This window comes from Solanum stenotomum, chromosome 7 (genome assembly GCF_019186545.1).
Source record: "Solanum stenotomum isolate F172 chromosome 7, ASM1918654v1, whole genome shotgun sequence".
Taxonomy (NCBI): Eukaryota; Viridiplantae; Streptophyta; class Magnoliopsida; order Solanales; family Solanaceae; genus Solanum; species Solanum stenotomum.
The window spans coordinates 1,973,868-1,992,103 of record NC_064288.1 but is presented as its reverse complement, the minus strand read 5'-3'; the positions used below and the strand labels follow the sequence as shown (position 1 = coordinate 1,992,103).

The 18,236-nt window shown below is 33.6% G+C and overlaps 2 protein-coding genes and 1 pseudogene across 3 annotated transcripts; all 3 read left to right on the top strand.

The window, feature by feature from the left end:
- The first annotated feature begins 250 nt into the window (after window positions 1-250).
- Window positions 251-5,889, top strand: LOC125871653 (rho GTPase-activating protein 2-like; annotated as a pseudogene). Its single transcript, XR_007447030.1, has 4 exons — window positions 251-801; window positions 4,102-4,222; window positions 4,325-4,675; window positions 4,778-5,889. The product of XR_007447030.1 is annotated as a rho GTPase-activating protein 2-like (transcript).
- Window positions 5,890-12,101: 6,212 nt separating this feature from the next.
- Window positions 12,102-12,687, top strand: LOC125871226 (uncharacterized). The gene is made up of 2 exons (XM_049551825.1): window positions 12,102-12,587; window positions 12,682-12,687. Exons 1-2 carry the CDS (start codon window positions 12,102-12,104, stop codon window positions 12,685-12,687), a joined length of 492 nt encoding a protein of 163 aa, XP_049407782.1.
- LOC125871696 (uncharacterized) lies at window positions 12,684-13,921 on the top strand. The gene is made up of 2 exons (XM_049552342.1): window positions 12,684-13,254; window positions 13,605-13,921. Exons 1-2 carry the CDS (start codon window positions 12,702-12,704, stop codon window positions 13,637-13,639), a joined length of 588 nt encoding a protein of 195 aa, XP_049408299.1. The 5' UTR covers window positions 12,684-12,701; the 3' UTR covers window positions 13,640-13,921.
- The last annotated feature ends 4,315 nt before the right edge of the window (window positions 13,922-18,236 follow it).

The following is an 18,236-nucleotide window of genomic DNA, read 5'->3' as shown; positions in this document are numbered from 1 at the left end:
TTAAGGGCATAATTGGAAAAAAGTGACTAATTATTTCTTGATTGTTTAAATTGACAATTAATCTTGGACATCTATTTTTAGTATACCTGCCAAACAATTGTGGACGGAGGGAGTAATTAATTAAAAGTGTGCATATAATAAATATGTATAATTAAAAATCATTAATTGATGAGTTGACATAATCCAAATAAAGATAAAAGTGGGCAGTTGGGTTTTAGTTAGAACAAAGTGGACTTTATTCTTAATTAATATTAGTGATGATTGGTAAACAACACCTTACCTGAAAGCACAAAATTTCTGTAGAAGAAAATGGTATAACTGAAATTTATTCTTGAATGCAAGGGCTTTCTGGTCAGTAAAAAAAATATTTGAAACCCAGTGGCCGTTTGAAACCCCCGAAGAAACCTCGAAACAATCTTCAATGCAACCAATTCAACAATTCCAAACACGGCCTAAAGAAACAGAGATTCAAAGGGGATTTTGTTGCTGCGCCGGCGGTGGTTGTTTCCGGCGAAAGAAATTTCCGGAGAAGATAAGAAGAGGAGGGATGACGGAGGCAGAGAGAAACCGGGAGCATCAATTGTGTTTGTTGGATTTCTTGTTAGCGGCTTTGAGGAAATCTATGGTGTACTGTCGTTTTGATGGAAAGGAGGAGGTGAAATCTACAGTTCATGCTATGGAAATTGGATGGCCTACGAATGTTCAGCATCTTACTCATGTTACTTTCGATCGGTTTCATGGGTTTTTGGGTCTTCCTGTTGAGTTTGAAGTTGAAATCCCTTGTAAAGCACCCAGTGCCAGGTTTGTTTAAAAATCTTAGCTTTATTGTGTTTTTGGCCTTTTGGTGCTTTTAAATTTCAAATTATTGATCTGGGTCGACTTTGGTTTCATGATTCTTTTTGTCTTTTATGTTGTTTGCATCTGATTGTAAAAAAAGCATAAAACTGAGATAAAGATGAGACTTTTACTTTTTCAACTTAGTTACCTGTGTTTGATACTTATTCTTCAATCAACTATAACTCCAATTCCAAACTAATTAGGATCAATTATGTGAATTTTCACTAATGCTCAGAGGATTTGTTATAGTTAGACTATCTTTGTACTGGCTGTCAACTTACGAGTAAAGGCTCTACTTTATATGAGCTTTGGACAGACATTCTTTGTAAAGCTCACTTTTTCAAATACTCTCTCCGTTTCGATTTGTTTGATTACTTTCCTTTGTAGTCCGTTTTAGAAAGAATGTTTCTTCCATTTTTTGACAACTCTTTAGTTTCAATTTTCAGCGTGACATGTTTTAGACCACAAGATTCAAAAGTCTATTTTACTTTCTTAAATTTGGTGCCAAGTCAATAGCAGGCAAACAAATTGAAACGGAGGGTAAATATGTTTTAGTATGATGATCTGTCAACAGACTGTGCAATACAACAAGTTTAGGAGTAGTTCATGTAAACTTTGAAAAATAGTGATGTTTTTATACGTGCAGTAAATGCAACTGATTTACTGTGTATTACTTTAATCCTATTTGATTTGAGGTTAAGATCATGTTGTTCATTGGGAATTGAAGAGGGGAGAACGCGATTAATTTTGAATTTTTTTAATATCGTGTTAACTGGGAATTGAAGAGGGGAAAACAAGAATACATCGAACGGTTAATTTCAATTTCTTGTTATAGTGGACATCGTTAATTCGTTATCAAGATGGATCGCCGTCCTTACGTGGTCAACGAACTCATATTAATGCAAAGCTAATTGAGGATGAAGATAGCATTAGTATGCTCTAATACCGCACAACTAGTCAATACTTTTATTATAGGCCTGCTTATGAAGATTGGAATTATGTCACTATCCTACTTTGTAATTTAATAGTTCTGAATTTTGATATGCCTATGGTCCCCTATCCTTTTGGGTACATGATCATAATAGACCAGTTTATTTCATGCCTCTCCAACCGAAAGCAAGTTTTTTGGTTTTTGGTTTTCAATTACTCCCTCCGTCCCAATCAAGGTGGCACAATTGGAATTCAAGAGTCAACCAAATTTTTCTTTGACTAGAATTTCTTTATATGCCTTTTAGATATTTCTAACTTGTTAGTTATTGTGATTTATAGTAATTTTTATGTAAATTTCCAATATATAAATTTTATTTCAAAAAACTTAAAGCTTCTATATCTGAATTCACGGTCAAAGTTTAGAAGTTTGAATCTCGAAATTCTAACTGTGCCCACATAAATTGGACAGAGGGAGTAATTGTCACGCGAGTCTCCTTGTAACCAACTGGAGCATGTTCATGATTCATCACCTTGCGTAAGTTGGTTTGCACCTTTAGTGATTATCTAAGGTTCTGTCTGCATCTACAATCGTCTTTCTCAGAATTGTCATTTTTTAGTAAGTTTTGCTACCAATTAGAAGTGGATCTTATAGAATTGTAGTACGTCAAGACAGCTGCTGTTAATTACCATCTGCCAAACTTGCAACTCGAGTGGTAACTTTGGAAGAAATTAGTAGTTCTGTGACCAAATGGTCAAAGTAACCTTTTATTTACCAGCTAGTTCTGTGGACAGTATGCAAAGGTGGGATCATGCTCCTGTACTGTGTTTGATTCTTGTGGTGTCTCCCGTGTAACACAGAAGATCCAGAGATAACTTCTTGGATATATCCACCATATTGGTTTTCGGTTTTCTATTCATTTCACATGAGTATCTTTGCGCCAAATTAAAGCAAGTTTATAACCTTGCTGAAGTTGATTACACTAGAAGTGTTTTTTAAAGTTGTGTCTGTATCTAAACCCAATTTTCGGAATTGTCATTTTAGTAATGTTACAGTGGGTTAGAGTCCCACATTGGTTGGGAATGGAGGACTAGTGGTGTGCTTATATGGACTTGAGAATCCTGCCCTCATAAGCTAGCTGGTGGGGTTGAGTTAGGCCCAAATGTCATATCCTTACAAGTAAGTTTTGCTATCAACGGATCTAGGAATTTCATTAAGGGGGTTCAAAATATAAAACTGTAGTGCTTGGGATTTGAACTCGTAACCTCAATGTGAGTTTTGAAACCTCTAAACCACTGAGCCAGCCTCCACTCCTTGTGTTCAAGGATTCAGAATCTATATATACACATAATAATAAAAGAAGGTTACCTTACATATACAATGTGATTTTTGGTCAAGGGGGTTTGAGTGAACACCCTCGCGGGTCCCTAGATCCCCCCGGAATTGTCAAGAGGGATGAAAGTAGTAGTTCCTTGACCAAAATGTCAAAATAACCTCTCATTCTCCAGAAATTCCCCATGCCAGTATGCAAAGGTCAGATGCTATTCCTGCTCTGTGTTTTATCCTTGTGGTATTTCCTGTAAAAAATAGTAATAAAGAAGATCTTGACATAACTCTTCAAACATATCTAGACTACTAAATTTTGTCCCCAGTTTATCTCACTGGTCGCAGAAGTTGCAACGATTTGTGCTCTATTTTCATTTCTTTTGCTAAGGGCTAAACTCATTACTTTAAAACTAAGATGTGTCCTTGGTTAAGGACTTCTAGTAGCTTCAACCTAAAAACAAATTTGTAGGACAGCAATTATTGGAATTTAGCTATCCAAGTAATTGCAAGGCATTGATGCTAAATAAAGACGGTACAAGGAGGATGGTAGTATGCAGCTTCTATCTTTCTTTATTTAATCCCTTAAAAGAAAAAAGGGTAAACAAAAGAACTGGTTATAGTTGATTCCAGATGTTAGAAGCTTGAGGTCCTTTTGAATGGTGGGGTAATTGCTATTGTTTCAATTGCCGATGATTCCACCATATCATACAGATGCTGAATTCTTTGCACTGTTCGTCACTATACTATGTTGTTCAGTTTCACTCCATTCTTTGAACTGTCTTCAGCTCTTCGTTAATTTAAACTTTTCTAACAGCAAGTGTATGTTCATTCCTGTTTCTACTTCTGTGTGTCACATTTATTATGTAAGTGGTTGGCTCTTTATCCAAACAAAAAAAATATGATGAAAAAAAAGAAGTTGTCAGTGGTTGTCTGTAATTTGCTTCCAGACTATATACAGAGTTTCAAGCTCATTATTGTATCATGCTAAATTTGTACAATTGTTTTTGCAGTGTCAGTGTTTTTGGTATCTCCGCGGAGTCAATGCAGTGTTCTTATGATACAAGAGGCAACAGTGTCCCGACTATTCTCTTGTTAATGCAGGAACGTTTATACTCACAAGATGGTCTAAAGGTATCACATTTTTTCTATCATTTCTGATTCATGAGGAAGTCTCCCCCGTAATTATATTTAATGTCAAAATAGTTGTCTAAGTATTGCTTGATGAACCTTTAGGCTGAAGGAATTTTCCGAATAAACCCAGAGAATAGCCATGAAGAGCATGTAAGGGACCAGCTCAACAGAGGCATTGTGCCTGACGACATAAATGTCCATTGTTTGGCTGGACTCATCAAAGCTTGGTTCCGTGAACTTCCAGCAGGTGTGCTTGATGGGCTTTCACCTGAACAGGTATTGCAATGCAACACCGAGAAGGAATTTATTGAGCTTGTGAATCAGCTTAAGCCAACTGAGACCGCTTTGCTCAAGTGGGCAATTGATCTTATGGCTGACGTTGTTGAGCAAGAGGAAACCAACAAGATGAATGCCAGAAACATTGCTATGGTTTTTGCCCCAAATATGACACAGGTAAACTGAATTTACTTCAGCAGTTCAGGCATAGAAAATCTTAAATTCTAGTTTCACTAATTGGTTGAAGCATATCACTATATTTCTTGTTTCTGGTATCAGATGTCTGATCCATTGACAGCACTTATGCACGCTGTTCAAGTGATGAACTTACTGAAGACCCTGATTGTGAAAACACTAAGAGAACGTGGAGAGACAGAAGGCGGAGGATATTCACCCATGTCATCTAGTTTCTCTGATAGACAAACTGAGAAGGAATTTGACACCCAACAAGAGATGGAGAATAGATGTGAATCACCAGGGCCAGCATCAGATGATGGTGAACAGCCTCATTACAGCTACAACAGTGAAGACAGAGATGAAATTGAGTCATTGAGTGAGATAGAAGGAAACTTCCTACAACAAGTGGATGAGAACAATCATGCAAAAAATGACTTCCGGAAACAACTACAAGGAATTTTGTGTAGCGAATACAAACCCACGAGTGCCTCCACCATTTGTGGAGATCCTTCTTCATCAACTTAATAATCAAAACAGGAGTTCAGGCTTGAGCACTAGCAATAGTAAAGACTCGAGCAACTTCTGTTTCTGTGGGGTTAAAGGTGCAAGCAGATTAACTGGAGCATGTAGAAGCACAAAAGATGTCAATATGGTAAGTAAGATGTGAACATGGTAGAGTCTGCTGTTCTATGTAGTTAGTTGGCTGTCTCATCCAAACTGGTGCGATTGAATCTATTCCGGTGATGCTTCTTTTAGGAGTCCTGAATCTCTATATCATCAGTGAATGGTTGTTTTATGTAAAAAGTTGCTATGCTTAGTCTAGACACAGAATGGTTTCCCTTTGTTTCATCAGCAAAGGATCTCTAACGAAAAGGCGACGATTCACATAAAGAACATTGTCTTTTGGTTTAACAAGATTATGGGTTGTTCTTTCATTTTCCATGAATCATGTTTACTCTCATCAAACAGTAATGACTTGTTTTGGAGAGTGGCCACACATCATTTAGGAGAAGTGGTCAACTAACTAATAGCCCCTAAAACAGTGAAAGGTGATTGTTCTAGTGGGAATTTGATGGAAGCAAAGTTCATTTGTGCTCCATTTCCATTTTGCTCTTAATCATGAATCATGTGAATTGTTTTTTAATTGTAACAGTATTATCTTTGTATATTCTACATGGTGCGCTTTAGATTCAACCACCATTAAGTTTTTGCTATGGTTTTCCCATTCCACAGGTCTCATAATATATTATATTGTATTGATGACGATAGATTGTTTCGCTTTCGTCGTTACATAATGTCAGAAGGATAAAGCTAGGATATTGGGTAGAATTGCTATAAAAAAATTAGGATAAAAGATAAACTATAATTATTAGATAATAAGTAAATAGAAAATGAGGGGAAAAAAGGTAACAACGCGATGACACTAAATTGGTCGTTACATATAATGAGAATTTTCATCGTTACATAACCATGAATATTACTTTCTTTGATTTCTTTTCTTATATTTTGTTGTGGAAAACGTAGTGTTGGTTTGAGGTTGTTCGACCTACATAAATAGATCGGAGATAAAATTGAAATATGCTAGACACATACAAATAGTTCTAAAATAAGAAAATTAGTATCGTTTTACTCCTTAGTTGATTACTAATCATGAGATGATGAAGATAAGTAATTAGTATCTCAATAAATTATTCACGTCAAAGGGTGAAATAATAATATGAGAGTTTCTTATCTCGAGATTAAATAATAAAAATGACAAAAATAACCCCGAGGTCCCTCAATTTTTTTTTCCTATTAAATATGATTAAGAGTTTTTTTATAAACAAATAACTTGTTTTTAAAAATTATGCAATTATATGCTATTTTTAATACAACAAATCAAGTGGTCACTAAGAAATAATACAAAAATAACCGCTTTGAAGATAATTGATAGTAACATAAATATTCTCAGCTTAACTTATCTTCAAACCAAACTTTAAACTACCCTTATTTTATTTTATTTTTAAAAAAGAACTTCAAGAAACAAACTCAATGATTTTAGTCATCTCATAAATCTACAATTACAAAGTTTTATCTTGTGGACAAACATATTTGTTCCCTTGTTGATATAAAGAATTTGCTAACCTATAACTTATAAGCAATTGCTAAAAGTGAATTTATTTTTTAACTAATTGCTAATTTTGATTGAGTCCAATTTCTCCAGAGTCAAAGTGTGACAATTTTGTATCTGTGTAAAAATAACTTGTAACAGTATATAATTGTCTATAGCAAGCCTAAACTGGTAAATTTTGTGAAAAAAACTTTCTATAACCAATTAAAACCACAAATATATAAAACTTGTTAACAATGTATATAAGTTAAATTTATTTAAATTTTACAGGTTAGACCCAAAAGAAAAAAAAAGTTAGTAATATGCTTCTTTTGTGGTGCTTGGTACGAGATTGTAGGGATTTTTTTTATGTATCATCTTTATCATTAAACAAAATATCTTAATATTGAGTGGCTAGCAAAATCATGACGTTATTCTACCCCACAATTTCATGACAATAATTTAAATAGATAGTGACAACACAAAAGAGAAAAGAAATACATATTAAAAGGCATATATGTATAATTTAAGAAATAAAAAGTAATTGAAACGGAGGGAGTACAAAAGAAAGAAACGATTTCCATTCCCAACTTTCTTTCTTTTCTTTTTATATTTTCTTGCCATTGCTCGTTTTGGAGTTTGATTAGGATTTTCATTGAGTCTGGAGCTAAAATGACAACAAAATTAAGTAAAAATTTCAAATGGACAATAAAAGATAAGGTTGAAATCAAAAGAACAACATTAGACGGAATGGTGACGGTGTGGATTTTTGTGCATGGAGTCTGCTTTGTAAATGTTGCCCTTTTGATTTCATCCTTATTTTTTTTCTCTTTTAGAATTTTTGTTCAATTTTGTTGCCCTTTTGATTTCAGACTCGATTTTCATTCACAACTTGCTTTCTTTTCTAGTCGTTGCTCGTTTTAGAGCCTGACTAGGATAAATTTCACTTTTTATTAAGAGCAAATTTATTATCTCAACTAAAATTCGAGATTTCGGAAAGATGGAGTGGTATTCATCACTTTATTATAACCTTTGATAGTGCATTTTCACGACTTTTTCATTTATATATACACTTTTGATACAAGTTTTTGTAACCAAAAAAAAAAAAAATGGAAAAAATAAACAAGAAACCAGTTTGATCAGAACTGGGAAGTTGTGGATTGGATAAAAATATGAACAAATCATAACTCACTAAAATTAAGAAGCTAAACAAGTTTCCCAAAAAAGCTTATCCTTGTCTTTTTGGCTCTTCAATTCAGAATCAACACCAACACTACAAACATTACTTTTCAATTTCAAATTATTACATCTATTAACATCATTATTCATCCAACCTTGTTCAACTACGCTCCCATCGTCCTCGTCCTCATCCTCGTCCTTCATATCACTGTTCCAACGATTAAAATCACTAGAAGATTTTGAATAAGTATCCACATCACCATCATCATCATCATCATCATCATTATCATCGTTGTTCTCAATTTTGAAATCCAATTCCATATCTTCATAGCTACATGATTGTGCATCATCATCTTCAAGAAAACGTCGATGAGAAGAATTTAAAGTGATCAAAGAATCAATTGGATCATCACTTGTCGTACTACAAAAACTAGAATCAAACTCAGAATCGCCCGTAGATTCAAAAAGCAAAAATGAAGACACATCAACAAGACTAGTACTATTCCATTCTTGATGATTCATCATTTCTTCTTAGGTACCAAAAAGAAACATTCTTGAACAAAACCCCAAATCAAGAAAATGAATATATATAGGAAAAAATATGATTTTTTTTTTTGAGGAAAGAGTAAAGGAGGAATACAAGGAAAATGAGAAAAGTGGGGTGATATAAAAATTGAAAGGGCATGTGATGGTACCAAACTTCTAGAAGCCTCAATTATATAAGTGTGTTTTTTTTTTTTTTGGTATAATAGTTGTAGCCATCAATATTTATTCTAAAATATCCTAAAGAGTCAGCCCACTTCTTCTAGAAACTTTATACTATGTCCAATTCCAACTTTTTATCTTTTTTTTTCATTTCATTTAAGATAAAGAAGTATTCAAACATTTGAAAGTTGTTATTGTGTTTACTGCTTTAACATTTACTTTACTTTGAAAAAATAAATAAATAAATTATACATCCACTTTCTGGATATAGAATCATAAATTAGACTTTCCTTCGTTTTAATTTACTTGTATTATTTTTCTTTTTAATTTGTTTTAAAAAATATATATTTTATATATTTTCAATTTAAGATTATAAAATTTTACAATCTTTTTTACTTTCTTAAACTTGTATCGAGTCAAAACTAAATATATAAATTGAAACGGAAGGTATACCTAGCAATGGTTAAAGGACAAATAGATCATATGTAGAATATTCATATTTTATATTTATTAATTTGATGTGAATAACATGATATGTATAGAATACTTTTATCTTATATTTATTGATTTGACGTGAATAACCTATCATAAATTTTACTATTTTAACAACATTTAGTTAATGCATTTGTCAAATAACAACCAAACAACAAACATAAATACAAATTGAGTTTTAAAATCTTCCCCAAAAGTTTAAAATAAACATAGAAGTTCAAAGGAAATATAACATATATGATAACTTTAAAACAAAAACAGAAGTATATATGGGTAAATTTGGATATTTCTTCTGAAGTATTTAATATGTTTTTCTATTTGAACTATGGAAAAGACTCAAATATGCTATCAAATTTTTAGAAAAGGCTTATTTGTGTCATTCGTTAAAAGCTTGGCTCATCTATGCCATTGCTGAGTTAAAAAAATAGCATGAATGAGCCTTTTATTTATCAGTAATGATATAGATGAACCAAACTTTTGGCGAATGACATAAATAAACCTTTTTCTAAAAATTTAATAACATATTTAGTCTTTTCCCTATATAAAAATATTCATATCAAACAAAAACCCTTCAATTTTTTGTTACAACTTACAAAACACTTTTTCTTCGACTTGAATCTACTTTGTCTTATTCATCCAATTTTGTTATCTATCAACAAGTTGGTTTGGTTTATATCCCATCAAATTCAAGTTGAGTTAGGGATTTTATTTTTTTATTATTGTTGTTGTTATTATTTTGCTAATTCTCCTGTCTTTTTCTGATAGGAGAATGTCATACACGTACCACACAATTATTAATTATTCTACCATACACGCCATGTAAAATAGATTAATAATTTCTTTAACAATTGATATGCCTCTCTATCTTAAGAGTAGGGATAAGATCTACGCATATCTTATTTTTTCTAACTATTTTAAAATTCTTTTTATATTTTATTTTAAAAATTATTATAAATATGTTATTGTTATTTCTGTAATTAATATCCGACTTGTTCAGATTTGATAAGTAAATAGAATAACGTGACAGAAAAAAGAATTAGACAAAGAAAAAGATAAACCTACTTATGGTTTTTACTTTCAAGTTGAGTTGGTCTTGTGAGCCTTTATATGACAAAATGGAAAAATAAACTCAAATTCAAATTTGGTAGGGATGTTGAGTTTCGAACATCATAGAGGTGGTAAAATAAGTTCATGAAATCGTAATCTGTTCGAATTTGAACAGATTATTGACTCGTTAATTTATTAACTCAATTCATTTTAGCCTATTAAAAATTGAGCTTAAAATTTGGTAATAATCCCATAACGGAACGAATTAAGTTTTGCCCATTTCAGATTTTCAACTCAAATAATTTTTGAGTTAATCAATAATCCGTTCATTTACTATCTCAATCCATCTTTATCCTTCCAAATTCAACCTAATTCGTCTATTTGACACCACATAGGACAGATAAATTGGAAAAGTAAATAAATAAACATTGGAATTTAATTTCTTTGGGCATAATGGTCCTCTAATGCTTGTTTCTTTTGCACAATTTCTAAGAGGAAGATTGAAAATGCTTCCCAATGGTAGGATTGTATATTGAATTGATTATGCATATAGTCCTTGTTCAACACATGGAGTAAATGAATTTAGAACACTATGAAAGACTAAAATATTTGTTGTAAAAGTGAACTTTAATTGACTTGACTTCTCCTTAATTAGTTGATATAAACAACCTAAAAACATTTGTTGTAAAACCAATTGTCTTAGTTTTCAGAAGTCTCTTTGTTAGTACTTTATACCCCTTTTAGTTTACTTTTTTTATCTGTCATATTTCTCTTTATAAAAAAAAATCTAACTAATCTTTGAAATTAAATAAATTAGGTTAATTTGACATTTAAATTTAGATATTTAAAAATTATACGAAAATATTATAAATTGTAATTTTTCTCATATGATGAAAAATTACGTCTTAAAATATTGATCAATGTCTATATATATAGTTTGATTCTCAAAAGTGACGGTAACAAGTAAAAAGTGAATGTAGGAGTACTAAACATAATTTTTGTTGCTTCTAACATATATACAAATATATGCGATCATACAAGTAATAAAGGATCTATTAATTTCTCTGAATTATTACTTGTGGGTTGATATTACTTATGTGCATTATATCGATAGCTCTAAGTTTATTTAAACTAATCCCGTGCCTATATTTTTACGATGGTAAGAAAATAACAAAATGCATTTAAATCTCTTGTTTTCAAGTACAATTAACGAGCCACAAATAGTGTACAATTATTTTGTTAAATAATCAAACAATTACGATCAAGAATAAATAAATAACTTAATGATGGAAAACCAATAGATATTAAAATTTTCAAACGTCAATTTTCATGTAACACCTTAGAATTATGAAGTTTAGTTTCTTTTGTTTACACATGAGCATTTCAATATCCTCAAACACCAAACTAAATCATTTGATATAAATAATACTAAATGATGAGATTACAATTAGTTTCAATTAGGTTAATTCATCACATTTAGCTTTAGAGTTCATAGAATTAGTTGAGTTCACAAAATCAGTTGGTTAAGTTTGTTATTGTGTCAGATCAAGTTGGTTAGTTGAACAATGTGTATATATATACACAATACCCTGTATTGTTTATTTTCAGTTTTGATTCTCAATAATATCTTTCCACTTTCTCTGTCTCTGAATATTCTCTCGTGAGCTTCAAACCTCCATCAATGGAGGAAGCCTGATGTTTTCCAGCCTATGCTGTTGATTTTGTCATGGTATCAGAGCACAGGGGATGATTCCTACTTTCCGCATCCACATTGTTTCGTGAGTATTGCGTATCCTTCGATTCTCAGTTCGATTTCACGACTATGATTTAGGGATTTTGTGATTTTTTGTTCCCCTACTATTTGTTCTTCTTTCTCTTCTCGGATTGTTTCCAATTACTCTCCAATCTTCATCCATGGGAGATGCACCTGCTGTTCCTGCTCAATTGGATTTCGACTTGCATCCTTCTGAGAATGCAGGTTCAACATTATTACCAGCTGTTTTTGACGGAACTGGGTACAGATCTTGGAGACGAGCTATTCTCAAGGCTCTATCTGTTAAAAGTAAGACTGGTTTCATCACTGGCAAAGTTGTTAAGTCGGCTTCCACAGATCCTTCTTTCATGCAGTGGGAGAGGTGTGATGATATGGTGACTTCATGGATCCTTAATTCCCTCTCACCTGATCTGCGCGACAGTTTACAGTATGTTAACAATGCCAAAGAACTCTGGGATGAACCGGAAGATAGATATAACCAGACTAATGGTTGTAAACTCTATCAGTTGCAAAAGGAGATCAATGATCTTGTACAAGGGACTTTGGATGTCACTGGTTATTACACGAAGATGAAAAAATTATGGGAGGAAATGAGCACTCTTGATGTTCACTCTCAATGTAGTTGTGTGTGTGTTTGTGGTGGTAAAGCCAAAATGCACCAAGTTGAACAGGATAGGAGACTGGTGCATTTTTTGATGGGCTTGAATGAAATGTACACAGTTGTGAGAGGAAGCATTCTCATGATGTCTACATTGCCTAGCATGGCACAAGTTTTTGCCATATTATCACAAGAGGAAAGACAAAGGGAAGTCAGGCCTCACAATCACACTGTTTTGGAATCCACTTCATTGAATGCCTCTGTTTCATCTAATGTTGCTGCAGGATCCAAAGGTTTTAGGACCAGCTACACCTCCTCAAAAGGAGGTGCTAGCAGCTCCAATCCCAACACCAACACTGTTTTAAGAGGCAACTCCAGCACTAGTAACAAATCAAATTTATTTTGTGACTTTTGCAAACGTACTGGACATACCAAGGATAGGTGCTACAAACTTCATGGTTACCCATCCAATTCTAGACCTTCCAAAGGAAGAAGCTCAGGGTCTGCAGCAAATGTGTACAGTTCTGAGGAAGACATGAACCGAAATGAGGTACCTGATGAGTCACTGAAGCAAATGCCAGTGAATCTGTCCAAAGGTCAATATGAGCAGCTACTCAACCTCCTAGGATCTCTGCAGGCTGGAAATGAGACTGATGGCTCAGGAGATATGCTTAGTAGAGCAGTGAACCTAGCAGGTATATTGACTTGTCATTCTTCAATTACTGAGATAGGTAATTTGTCATGTAAATGTGCTAGATTAGCTGCTAATTCTTGGATCATAGATTCAGGAGCATCACATCACATGACTTACACCAAAAATGCCCTCACTAACCTCAGGACACTACCTTATCCCTCCTTGATCACCTTACCAAATGGATACAAGGTCAAAGTAACTGAAATTGGTGATGTTTGTTTAAGTTCAACTTTAACTCTGTACAAAGTTTTATTCATACCTAGTTTCAAATTCAACTTAATTTCAGTTCATTGTTTGGCACTCCAACTCAAAGGAACAGTCAGTTTTGACAACTTTTCTTGTCTATTGCAGGGCCCTTCTCTGAAGAGCCCTCTGGCACTTGGTAGAGCTAGGAATGGACTGTACTTTTTCTGTCCAAAATGCCACAGCTGTGGACCAACTTCTGGTGGTTTATCTCATGTCATTTGTTGTTCTACTGATTGTTTTTCCAATTACCAGCATGTTCTTTCTTCAGTTCAAAATAAGCAAGTCTTAACTGGGACTGAATGTCAAACTTCAGCACCATCCAATGTAAAATGTTCTCATGTTTCCAATAAAGAAGTTTGTACTGTTGGTTTTCCTTCAAGGTCTGTTAATAGTTTTCCTTCTTTTGCTGTTAATTCTGTTCATACTCATGCTCAAGGTAGTGAATTCTTGTGGCATACTAGACTAGGACATGTGCCTTTTGTAAAGATGAGAGGTATCTCTACCATACCAATACATTTTTCAAACAAACAGCCTTTTACTTGTGCCATATGCCTTATGGCTAGACAAACCAGAATGCCTTTCCCTGACAACACTACCACAACCACCAAGGTATTTGAACTACTTCACATTGACCTATGGGGACCATATCATGTGCCCACTCATGATGGTTATCATTACTTCCTCACTATGGTAGATGATCATAGAAGGTCTACTTGGACACAATTACTTAGGTGTAAAAGCAATGCATTACAAACTGTAAAAGCTTTTGTAACTCTCATAAAAACTCAATTCCAAACTAAACTTAAAGCCATCAGATCTGATAATGGCTTGGAGTTCACAAATGCAGAAGCAACTTGTTTTTTCCAAGAAAAAGGCATCATACACCAAAAATCCTGCCCTTATACACCTCAACAGAATGGTGTAGTAGAAAGGAAACATAAATATCTTCTTGAATCAGCAAGGGCACTCCTGTTCCAATCAAAATTACCTGTAAGATATTGGGGAGAATGTGTCCTCATTGCTACATATCTCATCAATAGACTGCCCACAAAGTTGTTACATAACAAATCCCCATATGAGTTACTGTATCAAAAAAGGCCAACCTATTCCCACCTTAGAAGCTTTGGATGCCTTTGTTTTCCAACCACCTTGAAAAGCCACAAGGATAAATTTGAACCAAGAACCACACCACACATTTTTGTTGGATATCCCTACAATACAAAAGGTTACAAGGTCCTAGACTTGGCTACCAAAAGAATTCATGTATCTAGGGATGTTCTTTTTCATGAAACTATGTTTCCTTTTGTTACTGCTCCTGTCAATTCAAGTTTTAATTCTGTCATAAATTCACTTGTCCATCATTCTGATAAATTGCCCAGTGTACCTGGTACAAATAATACTTTTGTTCATGATGAAGTGTTGAATTCTCATGCATCACTAAGAGTTACTCATGATCATGTGTCCACTAATAATAATGATACTGAAACTACACTGAATCCATGTACACAGCCTGAAATTGCTCCCACACTCTCACATAGTGCTGCTCCACAAGAACCTAGAAGGACAACCAGGTCCATTCACACCCCCACCTACTTAAAAGAATAAAACTACACCTTGCCTAAACTGCATCCTTCTACTTCTAACACTAATACCTCTGCTCCACTACATTCCCTCACCTCATTTATGTCTAATCATGACTATGTCTGTTTAACCTCCCTATGTCCCAAGAGTTAGCAGCTAGTTCATACCATTTCACATAACAGTGAACCTTCCTCTTATGAAGAAGCAATCCTAAACCCTGCATGACAAATGGCAATGACATAAGAATTTGATGTTTTGTATGCAAATGACACATGGGAACTGGTCCCTTTGCCTAAAGGTAAGCATGCCATTGGGTGCAGATGGGTGTATAAAATTAAATACAAGGCAGATGAAAGTATAGAGAGATTCAAGGCAAGATTGGTAGTGAAAGGGTACACACAGCAGGCTGGCATAGACTACAATGAGACCTTTTCACCTGTAGTGAAAATGACTACTGTAAGGACTCTTATTTCCTTAGCTGTTAAGAAAGGTTGGGACTTGTATCAGTTAGATGTTAATAATGCCTTTCTTCATGGTGACTTGAATGAGGAAGTCTTCATGACATTGCCACAAGGACTTGCAATAGATGGTAAAGACATGGTTTGCAAATTGAAGAAGTCATTGTATGGGTTGAAACAAGCTAGCATGCAGTGGTATGACAAATTAGCTAGCAACCTCTGCTCAAAGGGGTACACTCATTTAAACAGTGACTATTCACTGTTTTATAAGAAGAAAGGGTGCTCACTAGTATTTGTTGCTGTATATGTTGATGATATCATCTTGACTGGGACTGACTTTGAGGGAATTGCCTCTTTGAAGGCTTTCTTGCATGATCAGTTTAGAATAAAGGACTTGGGGAAACTACATTATTTTCTGGGATTGGAAATACTATATAAACCTGATGATGTCCTCATTTCACAAATAAAGTTTACTCTTGACCTCCTGAAGGAGTTCGATTTACTTGACTGCAAGACCACTACTTCACCACTTGATCCTGTTGAAAAACTAAAAGCCACAGAAGGCACGTTATTATTGGATCCTACTCACTATCGAAAGTTGGTCGGCAAGCTCAATTTTCTCTCTAACACAAGAATGGATATAACATATAGTGTCCAGCACCTCAGCCAGTTCATGCAGTCACCCAGAGAACCTCATTTGAAGGCTGCTTACCATGTCCTAAGATATCTCAAACAAGATCCTATTTTAGGAGTTTTTGTTTCCACTAAACCTGACCTCACTGTCAATGCTTTTTGTGATTCCGATTGGGCTACTTGTCCTGATTCAAGGAAGTCAGTTAGTGGTTACCTGGTCCTCATGGGTGATAGTCCTATTAGTTGGAAGTCCAAGAAACAAGCCACAGTCTCTTTATCTTCTGCAGAAGCTGAGTACAGAGCTGTGAGACAAGTAGTGGGTGAATTGGTATAGCTTGAAAAGTTGCTTGATGAGATGACAGTGCAATGTTCCTTGCCTATACCTGTTTTCTGTGATAGTCAGGCAGCAGTCCACATAGCTAAGAACCCAGTTTTTCATGAGAGAACTAAGCACATAGAGGTCGACTGTCACTTTGTCAGAACCAAGCTCCAACAAGGCCTGATCACACTTCGACACATTCCTACATGCTCTCAATTGGCAGATGTTTTCACCAAAGCCTTAACTGGTGCTAAGCATGCTACACTTTTGGGCAAGTTGTATGTGTTTAGCTCACCTCCAACTTGAGGGGAGGGGGGGGGGGGGTGATGAGATTACAATTAGTTTCAATTAGTTTGTAATTAATTTAATTCATCACATTTAGCTTTAGAGTTCATAGAATTAGTTGAGTTCATAAAATCAGTTGGTTAAGTTTGTTATTGTGTCAGATCAAGTTGGTTAGTTGAACAATGTGTATATATATACACAATACCCTGTATTGTTTATTGTCAGTTTTGATTCTCAATAATATCTTTCCACTTTCTCTCTCTCTGAATATTCTCTCGTGAGCTTCAAACCTCCATCAATGGAGGAAGCCTGATGTTTTCCAGCCTATGCTGTTGATTTTGTCACTAAATATATGCTTTTTGCTCGAACATCAACTTTATTTTATCATAGGTTGAGAAGAGTTTTCATCAATTTATATATAAAATAAAAAAGGAATCTATTACTTTCAATTATATTTTGATTTTTGCTCAAATATTATTCAAATTTGTTACGGCTTATATTAATTGGTTCATGTCTTATTATTTTGAATAATTTTATGGATGACCACTAAACTTTTACTGTAAAAAGTATTTGGAATTATGAATAAGAATACACCAAACACGTTAAACTATTATTTTAACGAAAAAGGTCGCTCAATTTTATTCAAGTACTAGATTTTGTTGCCCGTGTTATGCACGGGCCCAATAACATAAATGGTATGTTTTGGGGCTAATAACGAAGTTTTTGAAGCGATTGTTTGCGTGGATAAAGGAATAAGTTTTTTATCACAAACCTGTACTTTCTTTGACGTTATTCAAGGCACAATAAGACTACCCACATACAACATTTTTGAACAATTTTATGTTGTCAATTATCACGATTTAATTTTAAAAATAAATCAATTTTTTTTTCTGTTTTTTAAATAAATATTTTAAGTTGTCAATTATCACGATTTATTGTATTTTATACATAATTTTTAACGATAGATTAATTTCAAGAATCAATCGAATTTTTTTAAATGTATTTATTTTTGAAATATTTTATGTTGTCAATTATCATGATTTATAGTATTTTTACGATAGATTAACTTCAAGAATCAATGGAATTTTTTGTATCTTTTTCAAAACATATTTTATGTTGTCAATTATTATGATTTATAGTATTTTTACGCAATTTTTAAATATAAAAGATTTTAAAAAATAAGACAAATAAATCAAAATGGACCCAATATATGTTATTTTTGTTGTCTCAATTTATGTGACACAAATGAAATTTGGAGAGTCATTGAACATTATATATTATACTTGGGCATAAACTCTCTTACGCACGGGCCCAATAACTATTATTTTTTGTCCTAATGTATGTGACACAGATAAAATATAGTGAGTTATTTAAATTTAATATGATTTTTAAATATTTTAAGTTGTTAATAATGTAATTTATAATATTTTTACGTAATTTGTAAATACTTAATATATATTA